The sequence below is a fragment of the Mesoplodon bidens genome (genome assembly GCF_964165515.1).
Source record: "Mesoplodon bidens genome assembly, chromosome: 4".
Lineage (NCBI taxonomy): Eukaryota > Metazoa > Chordata > Mammalia > Artiodactyla > Ziphiidae > Mesoplodon > Mesoplodon bidens.
Window position 1 is genome coordinate 147,679,868 of NC_138160.1, and position 27,143 is coordinate 147,707,010.

Below are 27,143 nucleotides of genomic sequence, written 5' to 3' on the forward strand. Positions count from 1 at the left end.
CTTCTGCCATGTGAGGACACAGAAGGCACCACCCAGGAGCCAGACACCAAATCTGCTGGTGCCTTGATCTTGGACTCAGCCTCCAGAACCGTGAGAAACCAATGCTGCTGTTACAAGCCGCAGGGTCCATGGTGATCTTTAGAGCAGCCTGAACAGACTGAGTCGGCCCCCAACACACAGTGGGCCTGACCAGTCGTCGCCTTCTGCGACCTGTTTTGGGAATCATCAGAACGCAGGCCCTACCTCTCGGTCCCAGGCGAAGGGCCCTTTGTCGCCGGCCGTCTTGGCGATGGTGGTCCAGTTCTGCGGCTGGGAACTGCAGAGGGCCATGTCTGCCGTCAGGGAGTACGTGTACGTGAACAGCCCGTTCACCTCCAGCAGGACGTACTCGGCCTCGACCACCTCCTGGAACTTTCCTTCCCTCCACCTGGGACACACCATACACAGGCAAGGCTGCTGGGGGGCCGTCGGTGGGGGGGGAGCCTGGGGGCCCTGATGTGTTGCGAGACCATCTGGGGGTGGTGGGAGGTGGCAGAACAGGGCAGGGCCACCCTCTCCCGCCACCAGGCCGACACTTCTGGGACAGACAACGCGGATATGCAGTGGCAGGTGGGGACAGGACGTTGACGGGGTCGGGGTTGCTTATTTGGACAGGACGCTGATGAGGTCGGGGTCAGGGACTGGGGGTTGCTTATTTTTTGACACCTGCAAACATTCCAGAGGTATACATTTAGGGCGGTGAATTAAGGTTGTTCTAAATCCTTATTTGGGGGGGAATTCCCTGGTGGTCCAGTGGTTAGGGGTCCGGGCTTCCACTGCCGCGTACCCGGCTTCCATCCCTGGACGGGGAACTAAGTTCCCCGCAAGACGCGGGGGCCAGAAAAGAGAAAAACAAAACTTATTTTTGGATGCACGTTTGTCTCCTGCCAGGTTGGGGCTTACACCCCTCCTCTGATGGGACCCTTCCCTTGTTCCTCACCCCAGGCCGGCAGGCACCCCACCACGTGGCAGCTCTGAGTTAGGGGCGTGCCCAGCCCACAGTCTCACCTGGGTGTGGGACTGAGGCCACGAGGAGCTAACACGTGACGTTCTAATGAACCAAAGTGTTGCCACGTGTGAGTGGTTTCTGCCACCGTTCAGTCCGTCAACAGCTATTTAGTGCAGTGGTGTGCGGGGGCGGGGTGGGGATGGGGACGGAATGAAGGAAGACAAAATCCACGGAAGGGGGCAGAGCCAGTGGCATGGCCTGAAATGTGTCCCCCAAATTCCTATGTGAAGCCCTAACACCCAGTGTGACTGGATTTGGAGGTGGGGCCTTTAACGAGGCAATCAAAGTTGAGTGAGGTCATAAGGATGGGCCCTGATGCCACGGGAAGTGGCAGCCTCTGCGGGCAAGGAGAGAGGCCTGGGGGAAGCAGCCTGCCCACACCTTGAACTTGGACTTCCGGCCTCTAGGACTGTGAGAAGGTCAGTGTCTGCTGTTTAAGCCCCCGAGTCTGTGGTGTTTTGTTAAGGCCGCTGAGCTAAGACGGGGAAGGGGAGGGGACGTGTGAGCTGAGAGCTATGGAGGGAAAAGGCAGGAAGAGGATGCGGCCAGAGCAAAGGGGTGGAGAGGGCTCTGGGGGCCTGTGATGATGGTGAGGGCGGCGGGGGGCTGGCGGGGAGGGGGACTGGGGGGTGGGTCCTCACAGCTCCACCACCGGCTTCCATTGGGTGTCGTAGTAGACGAGAATGGGGCAGCCCAGCTTCTCGTAGTGGTAAGGCACCTCCAGGTCCTCCGTGGCCTTCTGACCCCGGAAGTTGGGGTCGTAGGCTTCCCTGTGGGAGAGCAGGACACAGACACGGGCGAGCTCCCACCAGGCGCCCGGACGTCCACCCACCCACAGCTCCGCTTCTTCCCTGCACATGGGGTCACGATCATGGAGGCGTGTCTGAGCGGGGGAGTCAGAGTCATGGTCGAAATGACCTTGGGACCCCTGCGGTGGTTGACATTCCGGGTCCACTTAGCTGGGCCCCAGCACCTCGACTGTGGTCAGATGAGATTCTGGGTGTTTCTGTGAGGCTCTTCTTTGGGGCAGAGGTTAATATTGAAATCAGTAAAGCAGTGCTCTCCCTAATGTGGGTGCAGCTGGAGGCCTGAGTAGAACACACATGGGCCTCCCCCAGCAAGAAAGAAGTCGGCCTGCAGATGGCCTTGAACTAGAACTGCAACTCTTCCCTGAGCTGCCAGCCCCCAGCCTCCCCCATCAGGCTGTGCACTCACCAGACCTCTACAGTCCGGGAACCAAGTCCTTAAACTAAATCTCTGTCCCTGTCACTCTGTCTCTGTGCCTCTGTGCCTCTGTGTCTCTGTGTCTCACACGTACATCCTGTGGCTTCTCTCTCTCTGGAGACCCTGACTCACACACTCTCACGCCCCCAGGCGCTCTGGCTGCAGCCTCACTGGCTGGCAAGTCCAGCAGCACCGGTTTCCGTCTCGGCCGTGGGTCTGGATGGGGGACGGACTCTTGGCTTCTGTTGGAGGGGGGAGGGTCACGTCGTAGAAGACCCACGAGTGTCTTCCCATGCCAGGGGGTTGGTGGTGTGCACCAGTGTGGGAGGGGCTCTCTGTGCCGCCCTGCAGAGGGGGTCACCTTGGCCAGCCACCCCCTCCTGCCTTGGCTGGACAGTGTCTGGCCAACTCCGCTAGCTGGGATGAACAGGGGACCTGGCTCCAGGAGCTGGTGGCAGGCTGGGGAGGGGTCTGAAGGCTGGCCCAGAAGGTGGCAGAGGCTGGGCCAGGGGCCCTGCCACATCACACTGATTCCCCAAAGGCCCAGCCACCTTCCCTACCTGTCTGCTCGCTCCCTCGGATTCTCTGTGGGCTGGATATCAATTTGCAGGGTATCGATTTTAAAATGATTCTTTTTTTCCTTTCTTCAAAAAAAATTTGTTTTCTTTTCCATTACGGTTTAAAAATGATTCTTGGGACTTCCCTGGAGGTCCAGTGGTTAAGACTCTGAGCTTCCACTGCAGGGGGTTTCAATCCCTGGTGGGGGAACTAAGATTCCTCATGCTGGCGCGGTGCGGCCAAATACATAAATAAAAATTTAAATAATGATTCTTGATTCGCCTTTGGCTCATGCATACCTAATGGTCATGTGTGTGTGTGGGGGGGCTCACCTCTCAATGACGTAGCTATAGTTGTCCTGAAGGGCCACGGGGTCGAGGACGCCATTGTAACAGGCTGAGATTTCACTGCGAGCAACAAAAGATAGTAAGAAGCTGCCTGAACCCATGCGGGACCAAAGAATTGTGAATTGTTCCCTTTGACATATGTTATCTCCCCATTGGTTGAATTTTGAGCCCTTTCTTACTTTCTGGTTCTCCAAGATGCTCCAGGCTCATCTTGAATCTTCCCTGCCTGGCCTAGAATCAGCCATTTCACCAGGGAGCCCTAATTCCTTGTATTGGAGAATGATGTTACACATGGAGATGTGGGAGCTGGGTGTCCTGACTTTTGAGACAATCCTTTCCCTGTTTTTCTTTGTACTGTTACCATGTGTGCATGTATTCTTAAGCAACATGCAGTCCTCCCTTGGTATCTGCAGGGGATTGGTCCAGGATCTGCTGTAGATAACAAAATCCGAGGATGCTCAAGTCCCATAGTGGGGCCTCTGTATGCTCGGGGTCCACAGCCACAGATTCAACGAGCCACGAACTTAAACACGATCCACCCTTGGCTGGTTGAATCCGGGGATGCAGAACCTGCAGATACAAGGGCTGACTGTAGTTTGTTTTTGCCCGATTTTGGATTTGTTTTTTCTGTGCCACCCAGCTTGTGGGATCTTAGTTCCCCAACCAGGGATAGAACCTGTGCCCCTTGCAGTGGAAGTGCAGAGTTCTAACCACTGGACTGCCAGGGAGTTCCCCTGATTTTGGATTTTTTTTTTTTTAAGACTAGAATCATGCTGTGTATTCTTTTGATTCCATGCCCACGTTTGTACGATCCATCCAGGCAATTCTGCCCCGTTCGTTTTCGCTGCTGTGACATTCTGTTGTATCAAAACCCTGCACTTGGTTTACCCATCCTTCTGTCGATGGACATTTCAGTTGGCCTGCTTCCAGCTTGGAGCTACTCAGAGTAATGCTGCTGAGAACATTCTGGAACCTAGATCAGTGCAGACGTGCATGAGTGGAATTGCTGGTGGAAAGAAGTGCTTTCCAAAGCAGCCGAAAAATGTACACACCCACTGGCAATGTCTGGGGGTTCCTGAGGCTGCCAGAGGGGTTCCCATCCTTATAGTACTACTTTCCAGGCTTTGTCAATTCTGCCATGCTCGTGCCGAGTATCGGTCTCTACCGTAGCGTTCATTTTCATTTTCCTATGAAACTGACCACATTTTCAACACCTTTTTGTGTTTATAAGCCTTTTCCCCCCTTTTTTGGGGAGTGCGTGCTTGAGGCTTTTGCCCATTTTTTTCTATCCTTTTTTTTTCTGATTCGTAGGAATTCTTTATAAATTCTGGATACAAGTCCCTTTTTAGTTACACGTGTGGCAAATACCTTTCCCACTCTCTTTATGGCAGCAGCTTTGAAAAGATTGTTTTAAAGACTTTCCTGCACATATGTTCTAAATACTGCTAACATCATTTATTGACTCAATAAAGCGTTTCCCTTTTCGGGGGAAAATCTGGTAGAACCGTCACTTGACTTTATTCTTGCCCCATGCAGTGGAGCGCTGAGGCTGGCTCTTACTAGCTCCGAGAGACAGCTGTTCTATCCTCAGGAGTTTCATGAGCCAGTAGAGACTCACTTTGGTAGTGATCTGTAGGCTCCATGGGAGCATTTACACCACGGGAATTGGTAAATGCTACAAATCTGGGCCCCCCCCAGAACTGGCTGTCGCTCATTTGCTGGCACACCACCGCCCGAAGGGGAAAACGTAGGGCCGTTTGGCCAGTCTTCAGGGGTTCTTCCTTTCTTTTTCTTGCTCTCTCATGGCTGCGTTCTCTGCAGTAACTATGGATCCTGGAGGCAAAGTTCCTCAGATTTTCAGCAGGCGATTAAACCCAACATCTCTGAGCAGTTTTATAAATTTATTTATTTCATTTATTTATTTTTGGCTGCATTGGATCTTCGTTGCTGTGCACGGGCTTTCTCTAGTTGCGGCGAGCGGGGGCTGCTCCTCCTTGCAGTGCGTGGGCTTCTCACTGCGGTGGCTTCTCTTGTTGCACGGCACAGGTTCAAGGCGCGTGGGCTCAGTAGTTGTGGCAGGTGGGCTCCGCAGTTGTGGCTTGCAGGCTCTAGAGCGCAGGCTCAGTAGTTATGGCGCATGGGCTGACTTGCTCCGCGGCATGTGGGATCTTCCCGGACCAGGGCTTGAACCTGTGTCCCCTGCATTGGCAGGCGGATTCCTAACCACTGCACCACCAGGGAAGCCCTCTCTGAGCAATTTTCATCAAAATGAGGAACTCAGGGACTAAAAGGGAGAAAGGGAATGAGCAAAGGATGAGGGAGCAGGGAGAACATGTAAATTTCACCAAGTCGGTGGGGGGTGGGTGGGAGAGGGCAGCCACCCACTGTAGACTCTAACTTAATCTGTTAGGATTAATTATTGAGCTGTTCGTTATGGAAATGTTAAACGTATGCAAAAGCAGACAGAGTAGTGTCACCCGACTTTAGCAGTTGGGAAGCAATGGTGACCATCTCATCCAGTCCCCACTCCCCACCTCGCCACCCCCCACTTCTCCCCTCCCCACCCCATATCGACATACTCACTTCTGAATGACGATCTTCTTCTCCAGGTCACAACCGACTGAAATGAGGGCTGTCTGCAGCGGCGGGGGGATGTGGGGGGGAGAGACAAGGCGGGGATGGGGACGCTGACACCGGTCAGCGAGGGCACCATGAAAGCCCACGAGGGGGCGCACTTGACGCAGCCGGGACCGGAAACCCTGCGCCTGGGTCGCAATGCGGTGTCCAGGTGCCTGGGACTCACAGAGTCAAGTCCTAAGAGCCTGCCTGATCTGTGGGGCACCGCTAAGGTCCCGCCGTCTGATAACCCCCAGCTAGTACACCTGCTCCGAGGTTGGTGTGTCCTGAGGCACAGCCCTGGGGGAAGACGATGGGGAAGGCGCAGTGACCTTGGCAACCAGGGCAGAATCACCTCCGTTTCCAGATCCTGAGTGTGAGCTTAGCCAGCCGCTAGGGGACAAGCCAGCCAAGGCCTGCTGTCATCAGTCTTAACACTAAGGACAAAGAGTATGGGACAGCAAAAGTTTTGGTCATACCAGTGGCTTAAGGTCCAAGCATGAAATTTCTTTGTTGGCTATGTCCAGAGTGATGGTTGATATTGTGGGTCTCTTTATGCTGCAAGGCAATGGGAGTGTGTGTTATTGCAGTAAAAAGCATCAACAACCCACTCATTCATTTATCTATGCATCCACCCATCCATCCATCCATCCATCCATCCATCCATCCATCCATCCATCCACCCACCCATCCACCCATCCATCCATCCATCCATTCATCCATCCATCCATCCATCCATCCATCCATCCATCCATCCATCCATCCATTTCTCCATTCATTCATTCATCTGTTCATCCAGTCTGTCCAGAATATTGACCAAGAACATCTGCTCACACATGGTGGCACCACCCTCCCTCTAGTTTCTTCCTCTTCTTGAGTCAGTTTTGTTAATTGATATATAATTACTTATTGAAAAGAGCATCTGAGCCCGTTTTATTATCACCTAGCTGCATATAATGTTTTCTCATTGTTCTTTTTTTAAATTTTTTTAATTTTTAAATTTATTTTTATTTTTGGCTGTGTTGGGTCTTCGTTTCTGTGCGAGGGCTTTCTCTAGTTGTGGCAAGCGGGGGCCACTCTTCGTCGCGGTGCGCGGGCCTCTCACTGTCGCGGCCTCTCTTGTTGCGGAGTACCGGCTCCAGACGCGCAGGCTCAGTAGTTGTGGCACACGGGCCTTGTTGCTCCACGGCATGTGGGATCCTCCCAGACCAGGGCTTGAACCCGTGTCCCCTGCATTGGCAGGCGTATTCTTAACCACTGCACCAACAGGGAAGCCCTGTATATATATTCTTTTTCAGATTCTTTTCCATTATGGTTTATCACAGGATATTGAATCTAGTTCTTGTGCTAGACAGTAGGGCCTTGTTGTTTACCTATCCTATATATAATAGTTTGCACCTGCTAACCCCAAACTCCCAACCCATCCCTCCCCCACCTCCCCCTTCCCCTTTGCAACCACAAGTCTGTTCTCTATATCTGAGTCTGTTTCTATTTCATAAATAAGTCCATTCGTGTCACAGTTTAGATTCCACAAATAAGTCATATCATATGGTATTTGTCTCTCCGTAAGAGTTTAATCGTTCTCGCCTTACTGTCCTTGGAGTGGGGGAGTCTGGATCTTGGCCCTGATTCCTTGGCTCCTGCTAAGGGGCCACCCTGGGGCCACCCGCCACTGCCATCCGGGTGATGACATACCTGGAGGTGAAGGTGGGGTCAGCCCTGCCCCAGTGCTGCTGCTGCTTCAGTGAAATGTTCTGCAGAAGCAAAAGAGAAAATGCAGCTACAAGAGTGGAGCAGCCCAGGGTGGTCCCGCCGTCAGGGTTCAGGAGAGACGGAGGGCAGGATGGGGGTGTTGGAGGAGGAACCCGGGAGCCATCCAGCCTGCCTCTGGTTCTAAGCCCATGAAAGGCTTCTGGAAGCTCATGGGAATGACCCCCCTTCTCCAAGCTCCCTGCCTTTGTCCCGGGGACCCAGAGTGGGGCGTGACTTAGTTTCCCCTCCTACTTAGCTGTGATGTGACATGGTCTGATCCAAAGAGTCTGTTGTGGTCTGGGGTCAAGTCCCAACTCCCTGGTGTGACTGTGAGGCCTGGCTCTGCCCTATGGATCCCCCAGACCCATATTTGGCCAAGACCCTCCCGGTGGCCCCGGCTTGTCTCCTGATGCCTGGGTTTACCCAGCTAACTCAGGTGTCATGCCCTCCCCGGGTGGGTCAGGCTCCCCGCCACATCCTCCTTGACCCTTCTGTGTGACATCTGCTGCCCTCACTCTCTGGGGGACTGCGGCCTGCCTGGGGTGGGGGAGGGGCGGGGGCTGTGTCCCCTCAACATTCCACAGCACCTTATCTGGGTGTGTGTAAGGAAGGGAAGCAGGAAGGAGGTCCGACGAGGGGCACCCTGAGGCGGCTGCACCTGGCTGGGCCAGTCGGCCAAGGCCGAGCCCCTCTCCCGTTGATCCGGGTTGGGGGGGGGAGGGGGAGGGGGAGGGGCGAGCTCACCAGTCTGTGCTTGGTGTTCCCGTCGTAGGTGTAGCCGTCCTCGTAGATGACAGCCTGCAGCCCCAGGGAATGGGGGTTGCTCACCATCACCTGGGGGCGGGATGGGAGACGCATGCTCTGTAAGGCGCCAGCAGGCGCGGCGGGGAGCAGCTGCGGGCGCACCCACAGGTGACCCCGGTCCCCCTTCAAACTGAAGACCCAGCTTGCTCTGCAAACGCAGCTGCCGGCTCCATCCCCAAATGCGCTCGCCGCCCCCCCCCCCGTGTCATCCACACCCCCTAACTGTGGCTCTGAGTCCCGTTGTGCAGACAGCCTGGGGTTGCAGCCCTGCAAGACGCAGAACTGTCCCTGGTGCGCGGAGGGGCCCGTCCTGCAGGGGTGGGGGAAGGGGGGGAGATGAGAGGGCACAAGGCAAGAGCCAGAGCCATCCTGGCGCCCCCTCGCGGGCCCTGGTCCCAGCTGGCTAGACATCCCCTTGAATCCTTACACTGGCCCACCCCCCCACCCCCGTTTTCAGCTTGATTGTTTGCACCCAAGAGTCCAGGCTTGGACACGTGTGTTTCAGGTCCAGGAACGCCCACTGTTTTTCAGGCATCCCCTCCAGGAGGGAAGCCGGCGCTGGCCGAGCTGAGAGGGAGGAAAAGGCATTTTTGGAAAGGTTCTGGGGCAGCTCCGAAGAAGGGTGGAGAGCCGGCACAGAGGTGGTGGGAGAGGAGGCTGGGCTGGCAGATGGACAGCCCCGGCCAGGCATGTGGACACTGATGAGGAGGAAGAGGAGTTTCTAGGAGGCTTCCTGAGTGAGTGTGTCTTCCGGGAGGATGGCAGGGAATTTCCAGAGCCTGGGAATTGTGGGCACAGGATGTGAGGCCAGGGATGCTAGGGATGCCAGGTATCAGAAACACTTGTCAAACAGATAAAGCAGGGTTTCCCGGGTGGCGCAGTGGTTGAGAGTCCACCTGCCGATGCAGGGGACACAGGTTCGTGCCCCGGTCCGGAAAGATCCCACATGCCACGGAGCGGCTGGGCCCGTGATCCATGGCCGCCGAGCCTGCATGTCCGGAGCCTGTGCTCCGCAACGGGAGAGGCCACAACAGTGAGAGGCCCTCGTACCACAAAAAAAAAAAAAAAAAAAAAAAACTGATAATGCATGCTTACTAGTGGGACTGGTGATGTGCTGGGCCGGGGTATCATGAGGGCCGTCAACTCCAACTCACTGTTCATATCAATGGTATACATTTTATTTTCAAATTCTCCCTGCAGAAGTTCCACCTAGTTAGAAATGCAAAAAAAAAAAAAATCCATCTGTCATTCATTCAATCAGATCAAGCCTCTGTTCCCCAAACTACAGGGCAAGTGGTCAGTGGCAGGAGGGGGCTCCCCAGGATGGAACCTTCCAGTCTCTTGGGGGCAGCAGCCTGAGCTGTCACTCAAGCCACTGTCTTCCCTGCTAGACCCTGCACTCGCAGAAGACCCTCAAGGTTCCCCCCACCCCCGGACCCAGCCCCGCTTCTCTCCAGAAGTACCCTGGCCCCTCCACTCTCCGCCTGACTTCTGCAGTAATTGCCTCCTTGCGTTTCTTCCTAGAATTATTGCCAAGCGTGCATCCCTAGATGATATAATTTTTCTGTTTGCGAACATTTTGTCCTTTTAAGTCTCTTTCAATCCACAGCTTCCCCTCCATCACCTTCATTTTCCTTTCTAGGCATCTTTGAAGAACCCAGACCATGGGACCTGTAGATTTCCCACTGTCTGGATTTTCCTGGGGCTGATGGACACATGTTCCTATGTGCTCTGCCTTTTTTGGCAGATGGGTGGCTGGATCCATCAGATTATGGTGGGATCGAATTGGCAAGACCCAGCAGGTGAATGCTATTCCGTAGGTGGCACGTAATGACCCGCTGTCTCTCTTTTCCGACGCTGGGGTTGCCACAGGGCGATACCTTATCATTTTGTTTTCATATAGTCACCAGAATAATTTTATAAAGAGACCCTTTCCCTGTGCTGACCCAGTAGAAGGGTGTGAAGGAGAGGAGGAGAAATGCTTGCATCTTGCCTTTTATATATCTTTTTTTTTTTTTTTTTTTGCTGCTCACGGGCTTTCTCTAGTTGCAGAGAGCGGGGGCTACTCTTTGTTGTGGTGCGTGGGCTTCTCATTGTGGTGGCTTCTCTTGTTGCAGAGCACGGGCTCTAGGCATGTGGGCTTCAGTAGTTGTGGCTCGCAGGCTCTAGAGCGCAGGCTCAGTAGTTGCGGCGCACGGGCTTAGTTGCTCCACGGCATGTGGGATCTTCTCAGACCAGGGCTCAAACCCGTGTCCCCTGCATTGGCAGGCAGATTCTTAACTACTGCCCCACCACATAAGCCCTATTTATCCCATTTTTAAGACAGTGGGTTGGTTGCCTGCCGTGCTAGGAGGGGAACCAATAAGTTGCTTCTAATTCCAGGTCTGGGGTTGGCAAGGAATGACAAGGTTAACCGAAATGTCCTGTCCTGGCAAGGACTGCCCATGTGCATCCTGGTCTCCTGGTGAAGGCGGCGTCTGCCAGGCTATTTACCTCGTCCAGACTCTATTCTTTTTTTTTTTTAATGTATTTTTGGCTGCGTTGGGTCTTCGTTTCTGTGCGAGGGCTTTCTCTAGTTGGAGCAAGCAGGGGCCACTCTTCATCGCGGTGCATGGGCCTCTCACTATCACGGCCTCTCTTGTTGCGGAGCACAGGCTCCAGACGCTCAGGCTCAGTAATTGTGGCTCATGAGCCCAGTTGCTCTGCGGCATGTGGGATCTTCCCAGACCAGGGCTCGAACCCGTGTCCCCTGAATTGGCAGTCGGATTCTCAACCACTGCACCAGCAGGGAAGCCCCAGACTCTATTCTTTAAAAGCAAATCTCTAAGGCCAGTCCACACTCAGGCAGGGGTCATTCAACGCCACCTCCTGGAGGGGAGAGTATGTACTTATGTTATTTGGAACTCTTCTGTGATGGAGAGGTGTCTCCCATCCGTTTATTTATTCAGTCATTTATTTACATCGGTATGGACTCGTGTATATTTATTTTATAATTTAGCTTCTTATCCAATACTGTGTTATTTTTGTGACTCACAACTATTTCAGCTTTCATCCATAGGATCTTGATATGCTACATAGTCGCTTTGTCTTTTTTGATGGGGAAACACTATTTGCTAACGCCATCTTTCTCAGAACAGTTTCAGTGGCCAAATAGTTGCATAAAAGCCTTGCTGTTGCTTCCTCTCTCTCTCTCATTCTCTCTTTCTTTCATTTTCCTGCACTTTGCATAAAACCAGCAATTCCCAGACATGCCAGACATGTGATTTCAAAGACCCACAGGAAAATGCTCAGGGCTGGGGAATGACATTTTACTGTGGCAAGTAAAGAAAACAAGAAAAAAACCTGTTCCCATCTATTAGCACCATCATCTCATAAAAGGATGTTTTAGACAAAGTGTGTTTTATCGATAAACTGTACATGGCACAGTTGCCTTTCTTTTATTTTTCATTTCACTGATCACCATGGACTCAAAGGCCCTTCGGAAATGGACACTCTAACATCTTTCTGGAAATTAATCCATAGTATCACGACCACATACTTTGCAGACATCAACTTGGAGTTGGGGATCCATGAGAATCGCCTGGATGTTCACGGGGCACTTCTGGAAATCAGAAGCTGGAAAGGCTGAGTCAGGAAGTGGGGTCAGTATTTCAAGCATCCCCACGTCAGTGAACATCAGGACTGCCTCTTCGGACCAGATGTTTTGGTCTGCAAACTAAGAGAAAAATGACTTCTGAGATCAGCTCATTCTCATTCTTTTTTGAGGATTTAAACTTTTTCTTATGATTCATATTTAAAGAAGGTAGACCAAAAAAAAAAAAAAAAAAAAAACCCAAACCCTAAGAAACCAAAAAACCAAAGTCATAAGTACACTTTGTTGAGGCACCTACTCTTCAGGTGTAAAATTAATTAAAATTACTGTTATATTATCACTATTGCTATTAAAAATACTATTACTATTTTAATAACTAGAGCAATTTCTTCAGAAAAAGGATCAGACAAAAGAAAAAGAAAAAGAAAAAGGATCAGACATTTGAGAGGAAGACTGTTATTCCTTACCAACCAGGTAGCACCAGGATTTTACCTACTTTGATTAGAGAACTTGACAGGATTCCCAGGCTTCCATAGTATAAATTATTCTCCCGAGTTAAAACGGCCAGTTCATTTTCATCTAGGGAAAACCAAACAAGACAGAACAAAAATTGAAACAAGGGTTGTTTCCATGGACAAAAATATAAAATATGTTAAATATTAAAATTAGAAAATTACCCCAAATTCCATCATACAGACCAGGGGTCAGCAAATTTCTTCTTTAAAGGACAAGATGGGGACTTCCCTGGTGGCACAGTGGTTAAGAATCCGCCTGCCAGTGCAGGGGACATGGGATCGAGCACTGGTCCGGGAAGATCCCCACATGCCATGGAGCAACTAAGCCCGTCCACCACAACTGCTGAGCCCGTGCGGCACAACTACTGAAGCCCGCCCATGCTCCGCAACAAGAGCCCATGCTCTGCAACAAGAGAAGCCACCGCAATGAGAAGCCCATGCACCGCAACGAAGAGTAGCCCCCACTTGCTACAACTAGACAAAGCCCACGTGTAGCAATGAAGACCCAACACAGCCAAAATAAATAAATAAAAAACAAACAAACAAATAAATAAATAAAAGAAAAAGGACAAGATGATAAGGATTTTCTGCTTTGCTGGTCATGTGATGTCTGTTACAAGTATTGGACCCTGCAAAAGCAGCTTATGGATATAACTTGTAAATGGATAGGCAGAACTATGTGCCAATAAAACTTTATTTTTTAAAAAAAACAAGTGGTGGGGGCTTCCCTGGTGGCGCAGTGGTTCGGAGTCTGCCTGCCAATGCAGGGGACACGGGTTCGAGCCCTGGTCTGGGAAGATCCCACATGCCGCGGAGCGACTAAGCCCGTGTGCCGCAACTACTGAGCCTGTGCGTCTGGAGCCTGTGCTCCGCAACAGGAGAGGCCGTGACAGTGAGAGGCCCGCGCACCGCGATGAAGAGTGGCCCCCGCTCGCCGCAACTGGAGAAAGCCCTCGCACAGAAACGAAGACTCAACACAGCCAAAAAATAAATAAATAAATTTAAAAAAAAAAAAAAAAAAAAAAAAACAAGTGGTGGGCTGGAATTGGCCCACAGGCCATGGTTTGCTGACCCCTGTTGTAGGTAACGACTGTTAGTATTTTAGTAAACATCCTTTCCGGTAGTTTTATATATGTGGGGATTATATTCTGGGACCCTTCAAGCTGCTTTATATTTTTTTCTCTCTTTTTTTTTTGATAGTACAAGTTCAGTTTATTTATTTATTTATTTTTAAATTGAAGTATGGTTGAAATATAGTTTTCTTTCCTTCCATGTACATGAGTGTACTTGGCCCGTTGGCATTCTGGTGCCTGGATGAACCATAACTTATTTAACCAATGCACCACTGATGGACATTGAGGTTGTTTCCAGTCTTTGGCAGATACAGAGTTCCAAGGAATGCAAGACATCATTAAAAGGTTTTATGAGAGGGGATGGCAAGATCCAATGTACATTTTTATTCTGTTTAAAAAAGACAGGGACTTCCCTGGTGGTCCAGTGGTAAAGAATCTGCCTTCCAACGGGTGGGATGTGGGTTCGATCCCTGGTCAGGAAACTAAGATCCCACAGGCCGCGGGGCAACTAAGCCTGCGTGCCACAACTACAGAGCTCACGCGCCTCAACTAGAGAGTCTGAGTGCCACAAACCACAGAGCCCACGCGCTCTGGAGCCTGCGCGCCGCAACACAAGATCCCGCGTGCCTCAACGAAAGATCCCGCGTGCCACAACAAAGAGCCGACACAGCCAAAATGGTCAATCATTCAATGAATCAATCAATCAATCAAAAATAAATAAAATAAAAAAGGAAGTTTTCAGAAGAAGCAAGGTTTGGGGCTCTGTTGACACCTGGGGCAGGATGGTTCTTCGTGGTGGGGCCGTCGTGGCCACAGTGGGGTGTGGAGCAGCATCCCCAGCCTCCACCCAGAAGATACCAGGAGCCCCCTGAGTCGTGATGACTATACATGTCTCCAGACACTGCCCAGTGTCCCCAGGCTGAGAGCCAGCGGTTAGATGGAGAAAAGGGATCCCTCAGGGCAGCGGTAAGCTATGGGATGAGATTCCAGATACACAAACCTGAATGCAATCCTTGCAAGTTTGGACCCTATTCTTTAGAAAATAAGGAGCCAATTCAGCAATCCCACTCCTGGGCATATATCCAGAAAAGGTGAAAACGCTAATTCAAAAAGATACATGCACCCCAATGTTCACTATTTACAGCAGTCAAGACATGGAAGCAACCTAAATATCCATCAACAGATGAATGAACAAAGAAGATGTCGTATACGTATATAAAATGGAATATTACTCAGCCATGAAAAAAGAATGAAATAATGCCATTCACAGCAACATGGATGGACCTAGAGATTATCATATTAAGTGAAGTAAGTCAGAGAAAGACAAATGTCATATGATACCATTTACATGTGGAATCTAAAAAAATGATACTAATGAACTTATTTACAAAATAGAAATAGACTCACAGACATAGAGAACAAACTTATGGTTACCAAAGGGGAAAAGGGGGAGGGATAAATTAGGAATTGGGGATTAACAGATACACACTACTATATATAAAACAGATAATCAACAAGGACCTATTGTATAGTACAGGGAACTAAACTCAATATATTATAATAACCTATAATGGAAAATAATCTGAAAAAGAATATATATATTCAGTTATATATAGAGATATGAAACTGAATCCCTTTGCTGTACACCTGAAACATTGTAAATCAGCTATACTTCAATAAAAAAATAAAAATTTAAAAATATAAAAAAAGAAAATAAGGAACCATTAAAGATTCTAGACATGGGAAGTGATGTGTACTCATGGTTTAAAAAAAAAAAAAGAGGAGGGGGAAAACAGCCCATAGAATGGGAGAGAATATATCTCTGATACATATTCTCATCCCATCTCTGATAAGGGACTTGTATCCAGAACATATAATAATTCAGTAATAAAAGACCAACAGCCCAATTAAAAAATAAGCAAAAAATAAGCAAAAGATCTAAATGGACATTTCTCCAGAAAAGATATACAAATGGCCAATAAGCACGTGAAGAGACCCTCAACGTCATTAGTCAGTAAGGAAATGCAAATCGAGGCCACAATGAGATACCACTTCACAGCCACTAGGACGGCCCTAGTGAAAAAGACAGAAAAAGCCAAGTATGGGTGAGGATGTGCGGAAATTGGAAAGGACAAATACTGTGTGGTCCCATTCACAGGAGGTCCCTAGTGGAGTCACATCCATAGAGACAGGAAGTAGGATGGTGGGGGCCAGGGGCTGGGGGAGGGGGAGGGGGACGGGGAGTTCGTGTTTACTGGGGCAGAGTTTCAGTTACACACGATGAATACATTCTAGAGATTGGCTGGACAACATTGTGCCTATACTTAAAACTGTACTGTGCACTTAAAAATGTGTTCAGAGGGTAGATCTCATGTTAAGTGTTGTTACCACAATAAAAAAGAAAATGATGGGTGATGGAAAAGGCAAACAGTAGAATGACTCACATGATAAATACGATACCATTTTCTTAAAAAGCAACCACAACATCTATCCCCCTACCAAGTTATTACAATAATATTCACCATATTCCTTATACTGTATATCACATCCTTGTGACTCATCAATTCATAATGTAGGCAAGTGTCAAATCACTATGTAGTACACCTGAAACCAATATAATAGTGTATATCGACTCTATTTCAATAAATGAAAAGAAAAAATGGGGAAAAGGAAAAAAAAAGCAACCACAACAAGCTACACAGATGGCGCTGTACATTTTCTGCAGGTCCATAGTTAATATATGTTGTGAGGCTTTCAACTGGCTAAAAAGATACTTTCCAGATTCCTAACTGTGATGACCTTTAGGAAGCCAAAGAGGGGCCTGGATTCAAAAAGCTGGTCAAAAGGACTTTAATTATAGTTGTAATGTTTAAAAAAAAAACTTTTAAAGGACCATGCATCACTGGCATAATTATAAATTACTTTTACATCATTACTTTCTATCATGATAAATGAACGTTTAACAGATAAATGGACATAGACAGTAGGAGGTAACTCAGTGATGGGCAAACAGGGAAATATGGGATATTAAAAGTTACACGGGTGGGACTTCCCTGGTGTCACAGTGGGTAAGACCCTGTGCTTCCAATGCAGGGGGCCTGGGTTCAATCCCTGGTCAGGGAACTAGATCCCACACGCATGCTGCAACTGAGAGTTCACATGCCACAACTAAGGAGCCTGTGAGCCACAACTAAGGAGCATGCCTGCCACAACTGAGACCTGGTGCAACCAAATAAAAAAAATATTTTTAAAAATTACATGGGGACTTCGCTGGTGGTCCAGTGGTTAAGACTCTGTGCTTCCACTGCAGGGGGTACGGGTTCGATCCCTGGACAGGGAAGATCCCACATGCCATGCTGCGTGGCCAAAAAAAAAGAAAAGAAAAGAAAAGAAAAGAAAGGTCACATGACTCCACAGTTTGCTGCACTATTTGCCTCAAATAGTGAGAAGCGTGTGAGGAACAAAATTACACTGGTGGGTTTCATTTTACCAGACTGAACCAGCAGCAGGACAGCAGCAGGACAACAATTCACTGGCAAAGAACTCCTGGGGGTGCCATCTGTCATGGGCTGAATTGTGTCCCCTCCAAACAAGATATGTTGAAGCCCTAACCCCCAGGACCTCCCCAGGATGTGGCCTGATTTGGAGCCAGGGTCTTTACACAGGTGGTACGGTTAAGGTGAGGTCATTCGGGTCGGCCCTAATCCAATAGGACTGGCGTCCCTGTAAAAAGGGGAAATTTGGACACAGGCATACACAGAGGGAAGATGATGGGAAGGCACAAGGGGAAGACGGCCGTCTGCAAGCCGAGGGGAGAGGCCTCCGAAGGAACTGGCACTGCCGACACCTTCGTCTCAGACTTCTGGCCTCCAGAACTGGGAGACAATAAATGTCTGTTGTTCTAATTTGCCCAGTTTGGGGTGCTTTGTTAGAGCAGCCCCAGCAAACGATATCCAACTGACATTCCATTTCATTGTGAAAGGGCACAGAAGTTTCTGCTCTGAGTTCCAGAATGTGTAATGACTGTGTTTTGTTTCTGTTTTGGCCAGGCTGGATCTAGGGGGTCAGAGGTGAATAAGTCAGGTCTAAAGCACTTCTAGAAAGCTACCCATAGGTCGGGCACGCACTGGCAGCAACGCTGTGGATGGTGATGTTGGCTTCAAAGATGGAAGAATACAAGATGTGTTGTCCTTCTCGCACCTGGACAGGGTTGACCAGCTGACCTAGGAGATGACAGGGCAAATCGTGAGACGTGTGCACGTATTAGGAAGGGGATCCCCTGCTGCCCACCTGGCCCGTCGGTTTACGACTCAGATGATAAAGAATCAAAGAAAATGCAGCCATGAGATGCAATGCTGTAAAACATCACATAGAATACATTAGGTTTAAGAAAATCCGACCCCCGCCCCCCCTCCGCAATCTTCTTGATGTGAGAGCTCTGAGGAATGGACTGGATACCAGGTGAACTGCAGGATGCCTTTTACTATACAGGTAGCATGTAATCAGGCAGAACTCTCTTTCTGGAATGCACCCCCCACCCCATGGCCAGGCCAGCCCTAAGCCCTTTTCTTGCTTTGGAAGGAAACAGCTGTGTTCAGGTGGCTGACTGGTACTAGGGGGTGTGCTGCAATTGTGGGTGCTCTGGCAGCCACTATTGTGCCCAGAGGTCCCTGACAGCACCTCCTCCTGGGGGGCTTCCTTTTGCTCTTCTCCTTACTTGGGCTGGTAGGCTGGGGTTCATGTGTCTAGGCCTCAAAACAAGATCTGCAGTTCCTGGACTTGGCCCCTCTGCCCTAGGCATCCAGTGACTTTCAGAACCTGCCTACAGGGCCTAAATATCCCAGGAGGAGGAAAATGGGGGTTGGGGGATCGAAGTGAGGATGGCAAAGTGACAATGGGCTTGTCATCATCCACTCAGGTCAGAGGAGAGAAAAAATGACCGCTTGTGCTTGCCCACCCTGAGCCTGGGCCTCGCTCACCTGCGTTTCGGGAAACCAGCAGGCTCTTCTCAAACCAGAAGATCAGGATGCCTTTCTGGCCCGGGGCGATAAGGATGTCAAGGGTCCCGTTGTAGTCAAAGGGCAGCCCGAAACTGCGGTTCAGGGGGTGGTCTGAGTAGCCGAACATGGCCTGAGAGAAGAGTATTGAATCTTGAGCAAGAAAAGAAATGACTGCAATAGAACTGTGTGAGTCCATGTGCTTTGTCACTGGAACTTTCTTCAGACCTTATTACCTAGTCCGGTGGTTCTCAGCTTGGGGTGATTCTGCCCCCAGGGGACACTGGACAGAGTCTGGGCTCATCTGTGTATGTCATGACTTGCGGGGCTCCTGGTATCGAATAAGTGGGGGCAGGGTGGCTGCTTTACACCCCACAGCACCCGGGATGGGCTCTCACGACAAAGGACACCCCTGCGGTGCTGAGAGCCCAGTTCTCTCTCTCTCCTTCTGCTCTGCCACGCCCATGTTGGTGCCCTTGTACCTGGATTTTTTTTTTTTTTTTTTGCGGTACGCGGGCCTCTCACTGCTGTGGCCTCTCCCGTTGCGGAGCACAGGCTCCGGATGCACAGGCTCAGCGGCCATGGTTCACGGGCCCAGCCGCTCCACGGCACATGGGATCCCCCCGGACCGGGGCACGAACCCGTGTCCCCTGCATCAGCAGGCGGACTCTCAACCACTGCGCCACCAGGGAAGCCCTGTACCTGGATTATTATTCAAGCTGATTTCCCAGGGCTGGTCCCCAGATTCTTTTCTTTTTTTTTTTTTTTTGACCATGCCCTGTGGCTTATGGGATCTTAATTCCACGATCAGCAATCAAACCCAGCCCTGGCAGTGAAAGCGCAGAGTCCTAACCACTGGACCGCCAGGGAATTCTGCACCTGCGCCCACCCCCACCCCCACCAATTCTTTTCCTAACAGCCTTTTGTGTCTTGTGACCCTCTAAGGGCTCGTTCTTAAGTAAAGTCTAAATTACTCTACGTGGTTCTCAAAGTTCTCTCTCATCTGCTCTTTTTTTTTTTAAATTAAAGTATAGTTGATTTACAATGTTACAATCGTTTCTGGTGTATAGCAAAGTGATTCAGTTATATATAAATTCTTTTTCAGATTCTTTTCTATCATCTGTTCTTTACAGAAGACCTCTGACAGCACTACACAAGGATGGAATTTAAAAAACCCAACACTGGGGCCTCCCTGGTGGTGCAGTGGTTAGGAACCCACCTGCCAATGCAGGGGACATGGGTTCGAGCCCTGGTCTGGGAAGATCCTACATGCTGCAGAGCAACTAAGCCCGTGTACCACAACTACTGAGCCCCCATGCCACAACTACTGAAGCCCATGCGCCTAGAGCCTGTGCTCTGCAACAAGAGAAGCCACCGCAATGAGAAGCCTGTGCACTGCAACGAAGAGTAGTCCCCGCTCGCTGCTACTAGAGAAAGCCCACGTGAAGCAACGAAGACCCAATGCAGCCAAAAAAAAACAAAAACAAAAAAACAAAAAACCCCACCAACACTGGGGCTTCCCTGGTGGCGCAGCAGTTAAGAATCTGCCTGCCAATGCAGGGGACACGGGTTCGAGCCCTGGTCTGGGAAGATCCCACATGCCGCGGAGCAACTAAGCCCATGCACCACAACTACTGAGCCTGCATTCTAGAGCCTGCGAGCCACAGCTACTGAAGCCTGCGCGCCTAGAGCCCGTGCTCCGCAACAAGAGAAGCCACCGCAATGAGAAGCCCGCACACCGCAACGAAGAGTAGCTCCGCTCTCCTCAACTAGAGAAAACCTGCGTGCGGCAACGAAGACCCAACGTAGCCAAAAATAAATAAATAAATAAATAAATTTATATATTAAAAAAACCCAACACTGACACTGGTTCATAAGTGAGTCCCACCAAGATACCGGCATCCATTTTCCAGAAGATGCACCGTGGCAGAGGGAGAGATTTTCCGCAGGATGGCTTGCCGAGTGCCTCTGAGTTTGCAGCAGGTGTACTTGGTTTGCAGGATCCTAGTTCCCCGACCACGGGTCGAACATGTGGCCCCTGCAGTGAAAGTGCCGAGTCCTAACCACTGGACCACCAGGGAGTTCCCTGGGCTGCTTTCTAAGTGCCTCCTGGGGCGAGGAGAGAAGCTTAGTGTTCAGGGCGAGGGTGGACTGTGCACGGGCTGCTGACCTTGACTCGCCCCGCCACCACTGCGGCCGCAGGGGCCAGACCCACCCATCCTCACTACCGCTAAGGGACCGTGAATGTGAGTCCGCAGCCCCCAGCCCACGCCTGCTCAGCGATGGATTGGCTGCCTGCCGGTCCCTGGAGCCTGAGAGGCATCTCAGGTGAGCTGCCAGGGGTCGGAGTAGCCAATTAAGACAACAAGCTAAACATTAGAGTGCATTCCGCTTTTAACTGCTCACTGCGTGCGGTGGGGTAAGAGCCAGGCCAGAGAAAACGCCAAGAGCCCCTGTCTGTCCCTCCCCAACGGAACCGCGGAGGGTCCCCTGGGTCAGCGCAGGGGTGGGGTTCATTTCCCTGTGTGGGGAGCCCCAATCAAAAGGCGCCTGCAGGGGCTTCCCTGACGGTCCAGTGGTTAGGAATCCGTGCTTCTACTGCAGGGTGCACGGTTTGATCCCTGATCTGGTTGGGGAACTAAGATCTCGCATGCCACATGGTGTGGCCAAAAAACAAAAACAAACAAACAAACAAGCAAAAAAAAACAAAACCACCCAGGGCCTCGGCCTCGGGAGGTGGAAGGGCCAGGAACGGAAAAGTATGGAGTCAGAGACCAGGAAGTGGCTCCAGGCTTCCCCCTCCTCCCTCCCTCAGGAGTCAGAGGTCTGAAGACCAAGCCTGGGCTGGGAATGCAGAGATGCGCAGAGCCTGCCTGACCAGACGCAGGAGTCCTTGACCGCAACACCTTCAGAGCCTGCCCGTGCATCGTGCCCCAGGTGTGGAGTGGAGAGGGCAGCTCCCCCAACCTCTGCCCCCATGCCCTCCAGGTAAAGCCTTGTGACTGCCTGTGGTCAGGCCTGGGAAACCATGCACAGGTTGTAACCAGAGCCAGACTCCTCAGCCACCTCTGCATTCTTGGGATTTCCAGAGTCTGGGAGTGTCTCATTCACCAGGTGCCCTGGCACTGCGTGCTCATGAGGGGACTCTGGATGGGGGGGCTGGGCCCACCGTGTGATTAGAGGGCGGGGCTTTCAGCCACCAGGTAGCAGCCCAGCCTCTGGGAGCTTCCTGATTGTGGGTCTCCCGCAAACTTCAGAGTGGCACACCTTGCTTACAAATTTTGCAACATGAGGGTACTGACTGTACTTTAATCTTTGCCTGACTTAATATTTTTTCTTCAAATGCACTTTGCATGGACTGATTCCTCTTCTTAACTTAGTCTTATCCTAAATGATACCTGTGAAGTCACGGTTTTCATGTCCCGATTTTCTGAATCCACGTGAAAATAATTAACAAAAGGGTTGACATGAGGCATTTAAAATGGTCTTGGGTGCCCCCAGTGACACATGCACCACACCTTGTATTTTATCCCTAGTGCCCAGCACCTCCTAGACCCTGCTTAAATATTGCTGAGTGCATGCCTGAATGAGCTAATGAATGGGGGGAGAGAGGGATGGTGGGTGTGTGGGTGGGTGGAAGGGTATATGGATGAATAGGTAGCTGGGTGGATGGATGGTTGAGTAGATGGATGAATGGATGGATGTGTGGATGGAGGGATAAGCAGGTTAATGGTTGGGTCGATGGATGGATAAGTAGGTTGATGGACGGATGAGTAGGTGGGTAGATAGGTGGATGGATAAATAGATAAATGGAAGGATGAATAGATGGATGGATGGGTGGATGGATGAGTAGATGGGTGGGTAGGTGGGTTGGTGGATGGATGGGTGGATGGATTAATGAATAAGTAGGTTAATGGATAGATGGATGAGTAGGTCGGTAGATGGAAGGATGGGTGGGTGTTTGGATAAATAGATAAATGGAAGAATGGATAGATTGATGGATGGATATGTGGATGGATGAGTAGGTGGGTCAATGAGTGGGTGGATGGATACATGGATGGACAGGTGAATGAAAAGCTAGATGGATTTCAGATATGAAAATCTAAGTGTGTGAGTTTTGACAAAAACCTGGCTTGGGGTAAGGGTCACTGAAGTGGTTCTTCCCAGTCCAAAAGGTACTTACCTTCCGTTGGTCAACGAGAAGCAGCCCAACCTGTGAGAGGGAGTAAAAGTAGAAGATCCCACCCAAGGACCCGACTAGTTCTGCCTACAAAACAAACAAAATATAAGTAAGTCATAAACATGTGCTTAATTCTAAATTTAACTCTAGATTATCCAGCAAGCTAAAAGGAAGGAAAGTCTTTTTTTTTTAAACAATACTGTGATCTATTTCCCCTCTGTAAAAATGTAGCATGTAGGGCAGAACTTTGAATGAAGTTGGCTTTGCCTGGGCTGATAGAGGAAGTGGTGTGACCCACACTGTGAGGTGCCTGCCTAGGTTCCTCATTTCTGATCCTGATTTTGCTGGTCAGCAAAGTGCCCACGAGCAGGCAAGTTGGAGCATGAGGCCAAGGACCCCAACCTAGGGACAGTGGGACAGATTGCCACGGCAACCCAGCTGGCTCCCTCCAGACACCTTTCAGGTAAGAGAGAAAGACCACCATCTTATTTAAGCCTCTGTTATTTGGTTGTGTGTGTGTGTGTCGGGGTGGGGAGTATTTCTATTATATACAGTGTCCTCCCCCAATTCATAGGTTGAAACCCTAACCCCATGTCTTAGTCTGTTAGGGCTGCTATAACAAAATACCATAGACTGGGAGGCTTATAACAACAGTGCCTTCCTTTATAAGGGCACTACTCTCATTCATAAGGGCACCACCCTCATGACCTAAGCACCTCCCAAAGGCCCCCATCTCCTAATACATCACATCAGGCATTAGGATTTCAACATATGAATTTTGGGGGGACACAAACATTCAGACCATAGCACCCCCAAAATGATGGTATTTGGAGGTATGGTCTTTGGGTAGCAATTAAGTTTACTAAGCCCTAATCCAGGATAACCTCATCTTAAATAATTACATGTACAAAAATCCTATTTCCAAGGAAGGTGACATTCTGAGGTTTCAGGGTGGACATGAGTTTTGGGGGGACACAGGTTCAACCCAGTCCAGTTCTCTCATCTGTAAAATGGGGATGCTGGTGGTACCTGATGTTGTAATCCATGTGCAGCTTTTACTATGGCACCAACTTTTTCCATGAACCATGCTGTCTCCTTTCCTAACTTCCTAATCTCCCTAGCCAGCTGCTCTGACCTGAAATTCTTCCCTACCCTCCCATCCAGCTGGACTCTTCGAGAGAGAAAAGTCCTTGCTCGCTATGGACAGCTAAATTACTCCTATCCCACAGGACACATTTTTCTGTTTGTTTGTTCATTTTCTTACCAAACTGAACATACCTGTCTTTCCTGGGAATATTTCTGAAATCTGTATCCCCGGGTATTTGAGAAATAGATATTGGCCTGAGATATCTGATCTCCATGCAAATAAGCAAAAACTGAGTTACTTATATCCTGGAAGAACACACACATAAAACAGTCTCTTTAAAAGGAGATAGAAGGTGGGGGGTACCGGCTGGGGAGATGTTCTTTAAACAGATAAATCAGTTCTGGAGGTCTAATGCACAGCATAGTGACCACAGACAACAATACCGTATTAGAAACTTCAAAGTTCCTAAGAAACTAGATCTTGTTTCCACAACAGAAAAGCAATGATAATTCTGTGACATGACAGGATGGTAATCATACTGCAACATGTAAATGTAGCAAATCAACACATTGTATGCCTTAAATTTACACAGTGTGGTATGTCAGTTACATCTCAATTTAAAAAGCAGGGAGGACAGATGCCAGTGATTACATGCCTGGGCATTTATCCCAGAGAAATGAAAACTTATGTCCACACAAACACCTGTACGTGAACATTTATAGTGGATTTATTTGCACCAGCCAAAAAGTGGAAACAACCCAATTCTGGTACACCCACCACTGTGGAAAAGAACAGACTAGACATATACGCGACAAATCGGATGAGTCTCCTGAGAATTTGGCTGAGAAAAGCTAGTCCCCAAAGGTTTCATACTGAATGATTCTATTTATACAACATTCTTTTTTTTTTTTTTTTTTTTTTTTTTGCGGTACGCGGGCCTCTCACTGTTGTGGCCTCTCCTGCTGCGGAGCACAGGCTCCGGAGGCGCAGGCTCAGCGGCCATGGCTCACGGGCCCAGCCGCTCCACGGCATGTGGGATCTTCCCGGACCGGGGCATGAACCCGTGTCCCCTGCATCGGCAGGCGGACTCTCAACCACTGCGCCACCAGGGAAGCCCTATACAACATTCTTGAGATGATAAAATTAGAGAGATGGAGAACATGTTAGTGGTTGCCAGGGGTTAGGACAGGGCACAGAGGTATGGAGAGTTTTGGGGCCAGGAAACAGTTCAGTGTTTTGTTTTGTTTTTTTGCGGTACACGGGCCTCTCACTGTTGTGGCCTCTCCCGTTTCGGACCACAGGCTCCAGACGCACAGGCTCAGCGGCCATGGCTCACGGGCCCAGCTGCTCCGTGGCATGTGGGATCCTCCCGGACCAGGGCACGAACCCGTGTCCCCTGCATTGGCAGGCGGACTCTCAACCACTGTGCCACCAGGGAAGCCCCAGTTCAGTGTTTTGATGGCAACAGCGGTTCTCTGACTTTAGGCAGTTGTATCCATGTCAATTTCCTGTTTGTATCACTATAGTTATGTAAGATGTAACCACTGGGGGAAACTGGGTGAGGGATACATGGGACTCTGTATTATTTTTTCAACTTCCTGTACATCTATAATGATGTCAAAATCACAGGTTAAAAAAAAAGAAGATAGATGGATATATTCACAGTGTGTCAGCCAGATGCTCCGAGGAGCTCCAGAGCCCTCCCATGGGCTCTCAGTCCTCTTCTGAACCCTGGGAGAAACATGGCCTGAGTCCTGAGTCCATCACTGTCCCAGCCCTCAAGGCTTACACTGTCTTTTTTTTTTTTTTTTTTTTTTTTTTTTTGCTGAGCTGCATGGCATGCGGGATCTTAGTTCCCTGACCAGGGATCAAACCTGTGCCCCCTGCAGTGGAAGCGTGGAGTCCTAACCGCTGGACCGCCAGGGAAGTCCCTACACTGTCTTTATTTCCATTCATAATTAGCTCACAGCAGAGTAAAAAATGAGATACAACACATGGTACTCACCATGCAAAAGGAATTTCCACTGTAACAACAGTTGTCACCAGAAATATGTGAAACAGGGTGTTCTACACCTGAAAGGAAAAGGGAATTGAAATGCTCTCTGAGTTCCCTGAATGTTCAGAGAGAAGGTTAGAGCAGGGCTTCTCACCCTCCACACTGACATCTGGGGCCAGATTGTTCTCAGTTGAAGGGGCTCCTGGGCACTGTAGGATGTTTTGCAGCATCCCTGCTTCTACTGACTTATTTAACTAATTAACTTAGTTATATAATGATTTATTTAACCAGTGGAACTCTACACCAGTCTTTTTTTTTAAAAGGTTTTCTTAAGCTTTAGATCACAAAGCATCCTTTTTTTTTTAAATTTAACAATTTTGTTTTTTATTTATGGCATGTAGGATCTTAGTTCCTGACCAGGGATTGAACCCGTGGCCCCTGCAGTGAAAGCACGGAGTCTTTTTTTTTCCAAATAGAATTTATTTATTTAGGCTATGCCAGGTCTTAGTTGCGGCATGAGGGATCTTAGCTGTGGCATGCAAACTCTTAGTTGCAGCATGTGAACTCTTTTAGTTGTGGCATGCGTGTGGGCTCTAGTTCCCCGACCAGGGATCGAACCTGGGCCCTCTGCATTGGGAGCTTGGAGTCTTACCCACTGGACCTCCAGGGAAGTCCCTCTCCTCTAGTCTTGACAACCAAAAATGTCTTCAGACATTGCCAAGTGTCATCTGGCGGGTGATGTAAAAAAATTGGAACCTTTGTGCACTGGGTGTGGGTATGTAAAATGGTTCGGGCACTGTGGAAAACAGTGTGGAGGTTCCTCACAAAATGGAAAATATGATCCAGCAATTCCACTTCTGGGTACACACCCACCAAAAATTAACAACAGGGACTCAAGGAGACATCTGTATACACATGTTCAAACTGGCATTATTCACAATAGCTAAAACATGGAAGCAGCTGAGTGTCCATTGACAGATAAATGGATAAGAAAATGTGGTCCATGCATACAATAGAATACTATTCAGCATTAAAAAGGAAGGAAATTCTTTTTTATATATAAATTCATTTATTTTATTTTATTTATTTTTGGCTGTGTTGGTTGCTGTGTGTGGGCTTTCTCTAGCTGTGGCGAGCAGGGGCTACTCTTCGTTGTGGTGCATGGGCTTCTCATCGCAGTGGTTTCTCTTGTTGCAGAGCACGGGCTCTAGAGCTCAGGCTCAGTAGTTGTGGCACATGGGCTTAGTTGCTCCACGGCATGTGGGATCTTCCCGGACCAGGGATCGAACCCATGTCCCCTGCATTGGCAAGTGGATTCTTAACCACTGTGCCACCAGGGAAGTCCCAAAAAGGA

General features: G+C 49.5%; 1 protein-coding gene across 1 annotated transcript in view; it reads right to left on the reverse strand.

Moving 5' to 3' along the window:
* LOC308616417 (cation channel sperm-associated auxiliary subunit delta-like) overlaps positions 1 to 27,143 on the reverse strand; it is a gene marked incomplete at both ends in the record, with an annotated part of 43,128 nt that overhangs the window by 6,988 nt on the left and 8,997 nt on the right. The window contains 16 exon segments of the mRNA XM_081232660.1: positions 244 to 427; positions 1,690 to 1,818; positions 3,163 to 3,237; positions 5,761 to 5,813; positions 6,273 to 6,351; positions 7,489 to 7,547; positions 8,204 to 8,215; positions 8,218 to 8,379; positions 9,445 to 9,558; positions 11,888 to 12,064; positions 12,438 to 12,520; positions 17,657 to 17,752; positions 18,509 to 18,659; positions 22,710 to 22,793; positions 23,985 to 24,098; positions 25,799 to 25,866. Of these exon segments, the coding sequence (XP_081088786.1) occupies positions 244 to 427; positions 1,690 to 1,818; positions 3,163 to 3,237; positions 5,761 to 5,813; positions 6,273 to 6,351; positions 7,489 to 7,547; positions 8,204 to 8,215; positions 8,218 to 8,379; positions 9,445 to 9,558; positions 11,888 to 12,064; positions 12,438 to 12,520; positions 17,657 to 17,752; positions 18,509 to 18,659; positions 22,710 to 22,793; positions 23,985 to 24,098; positions 25,799 to 25,866 (1,640 nt within the window).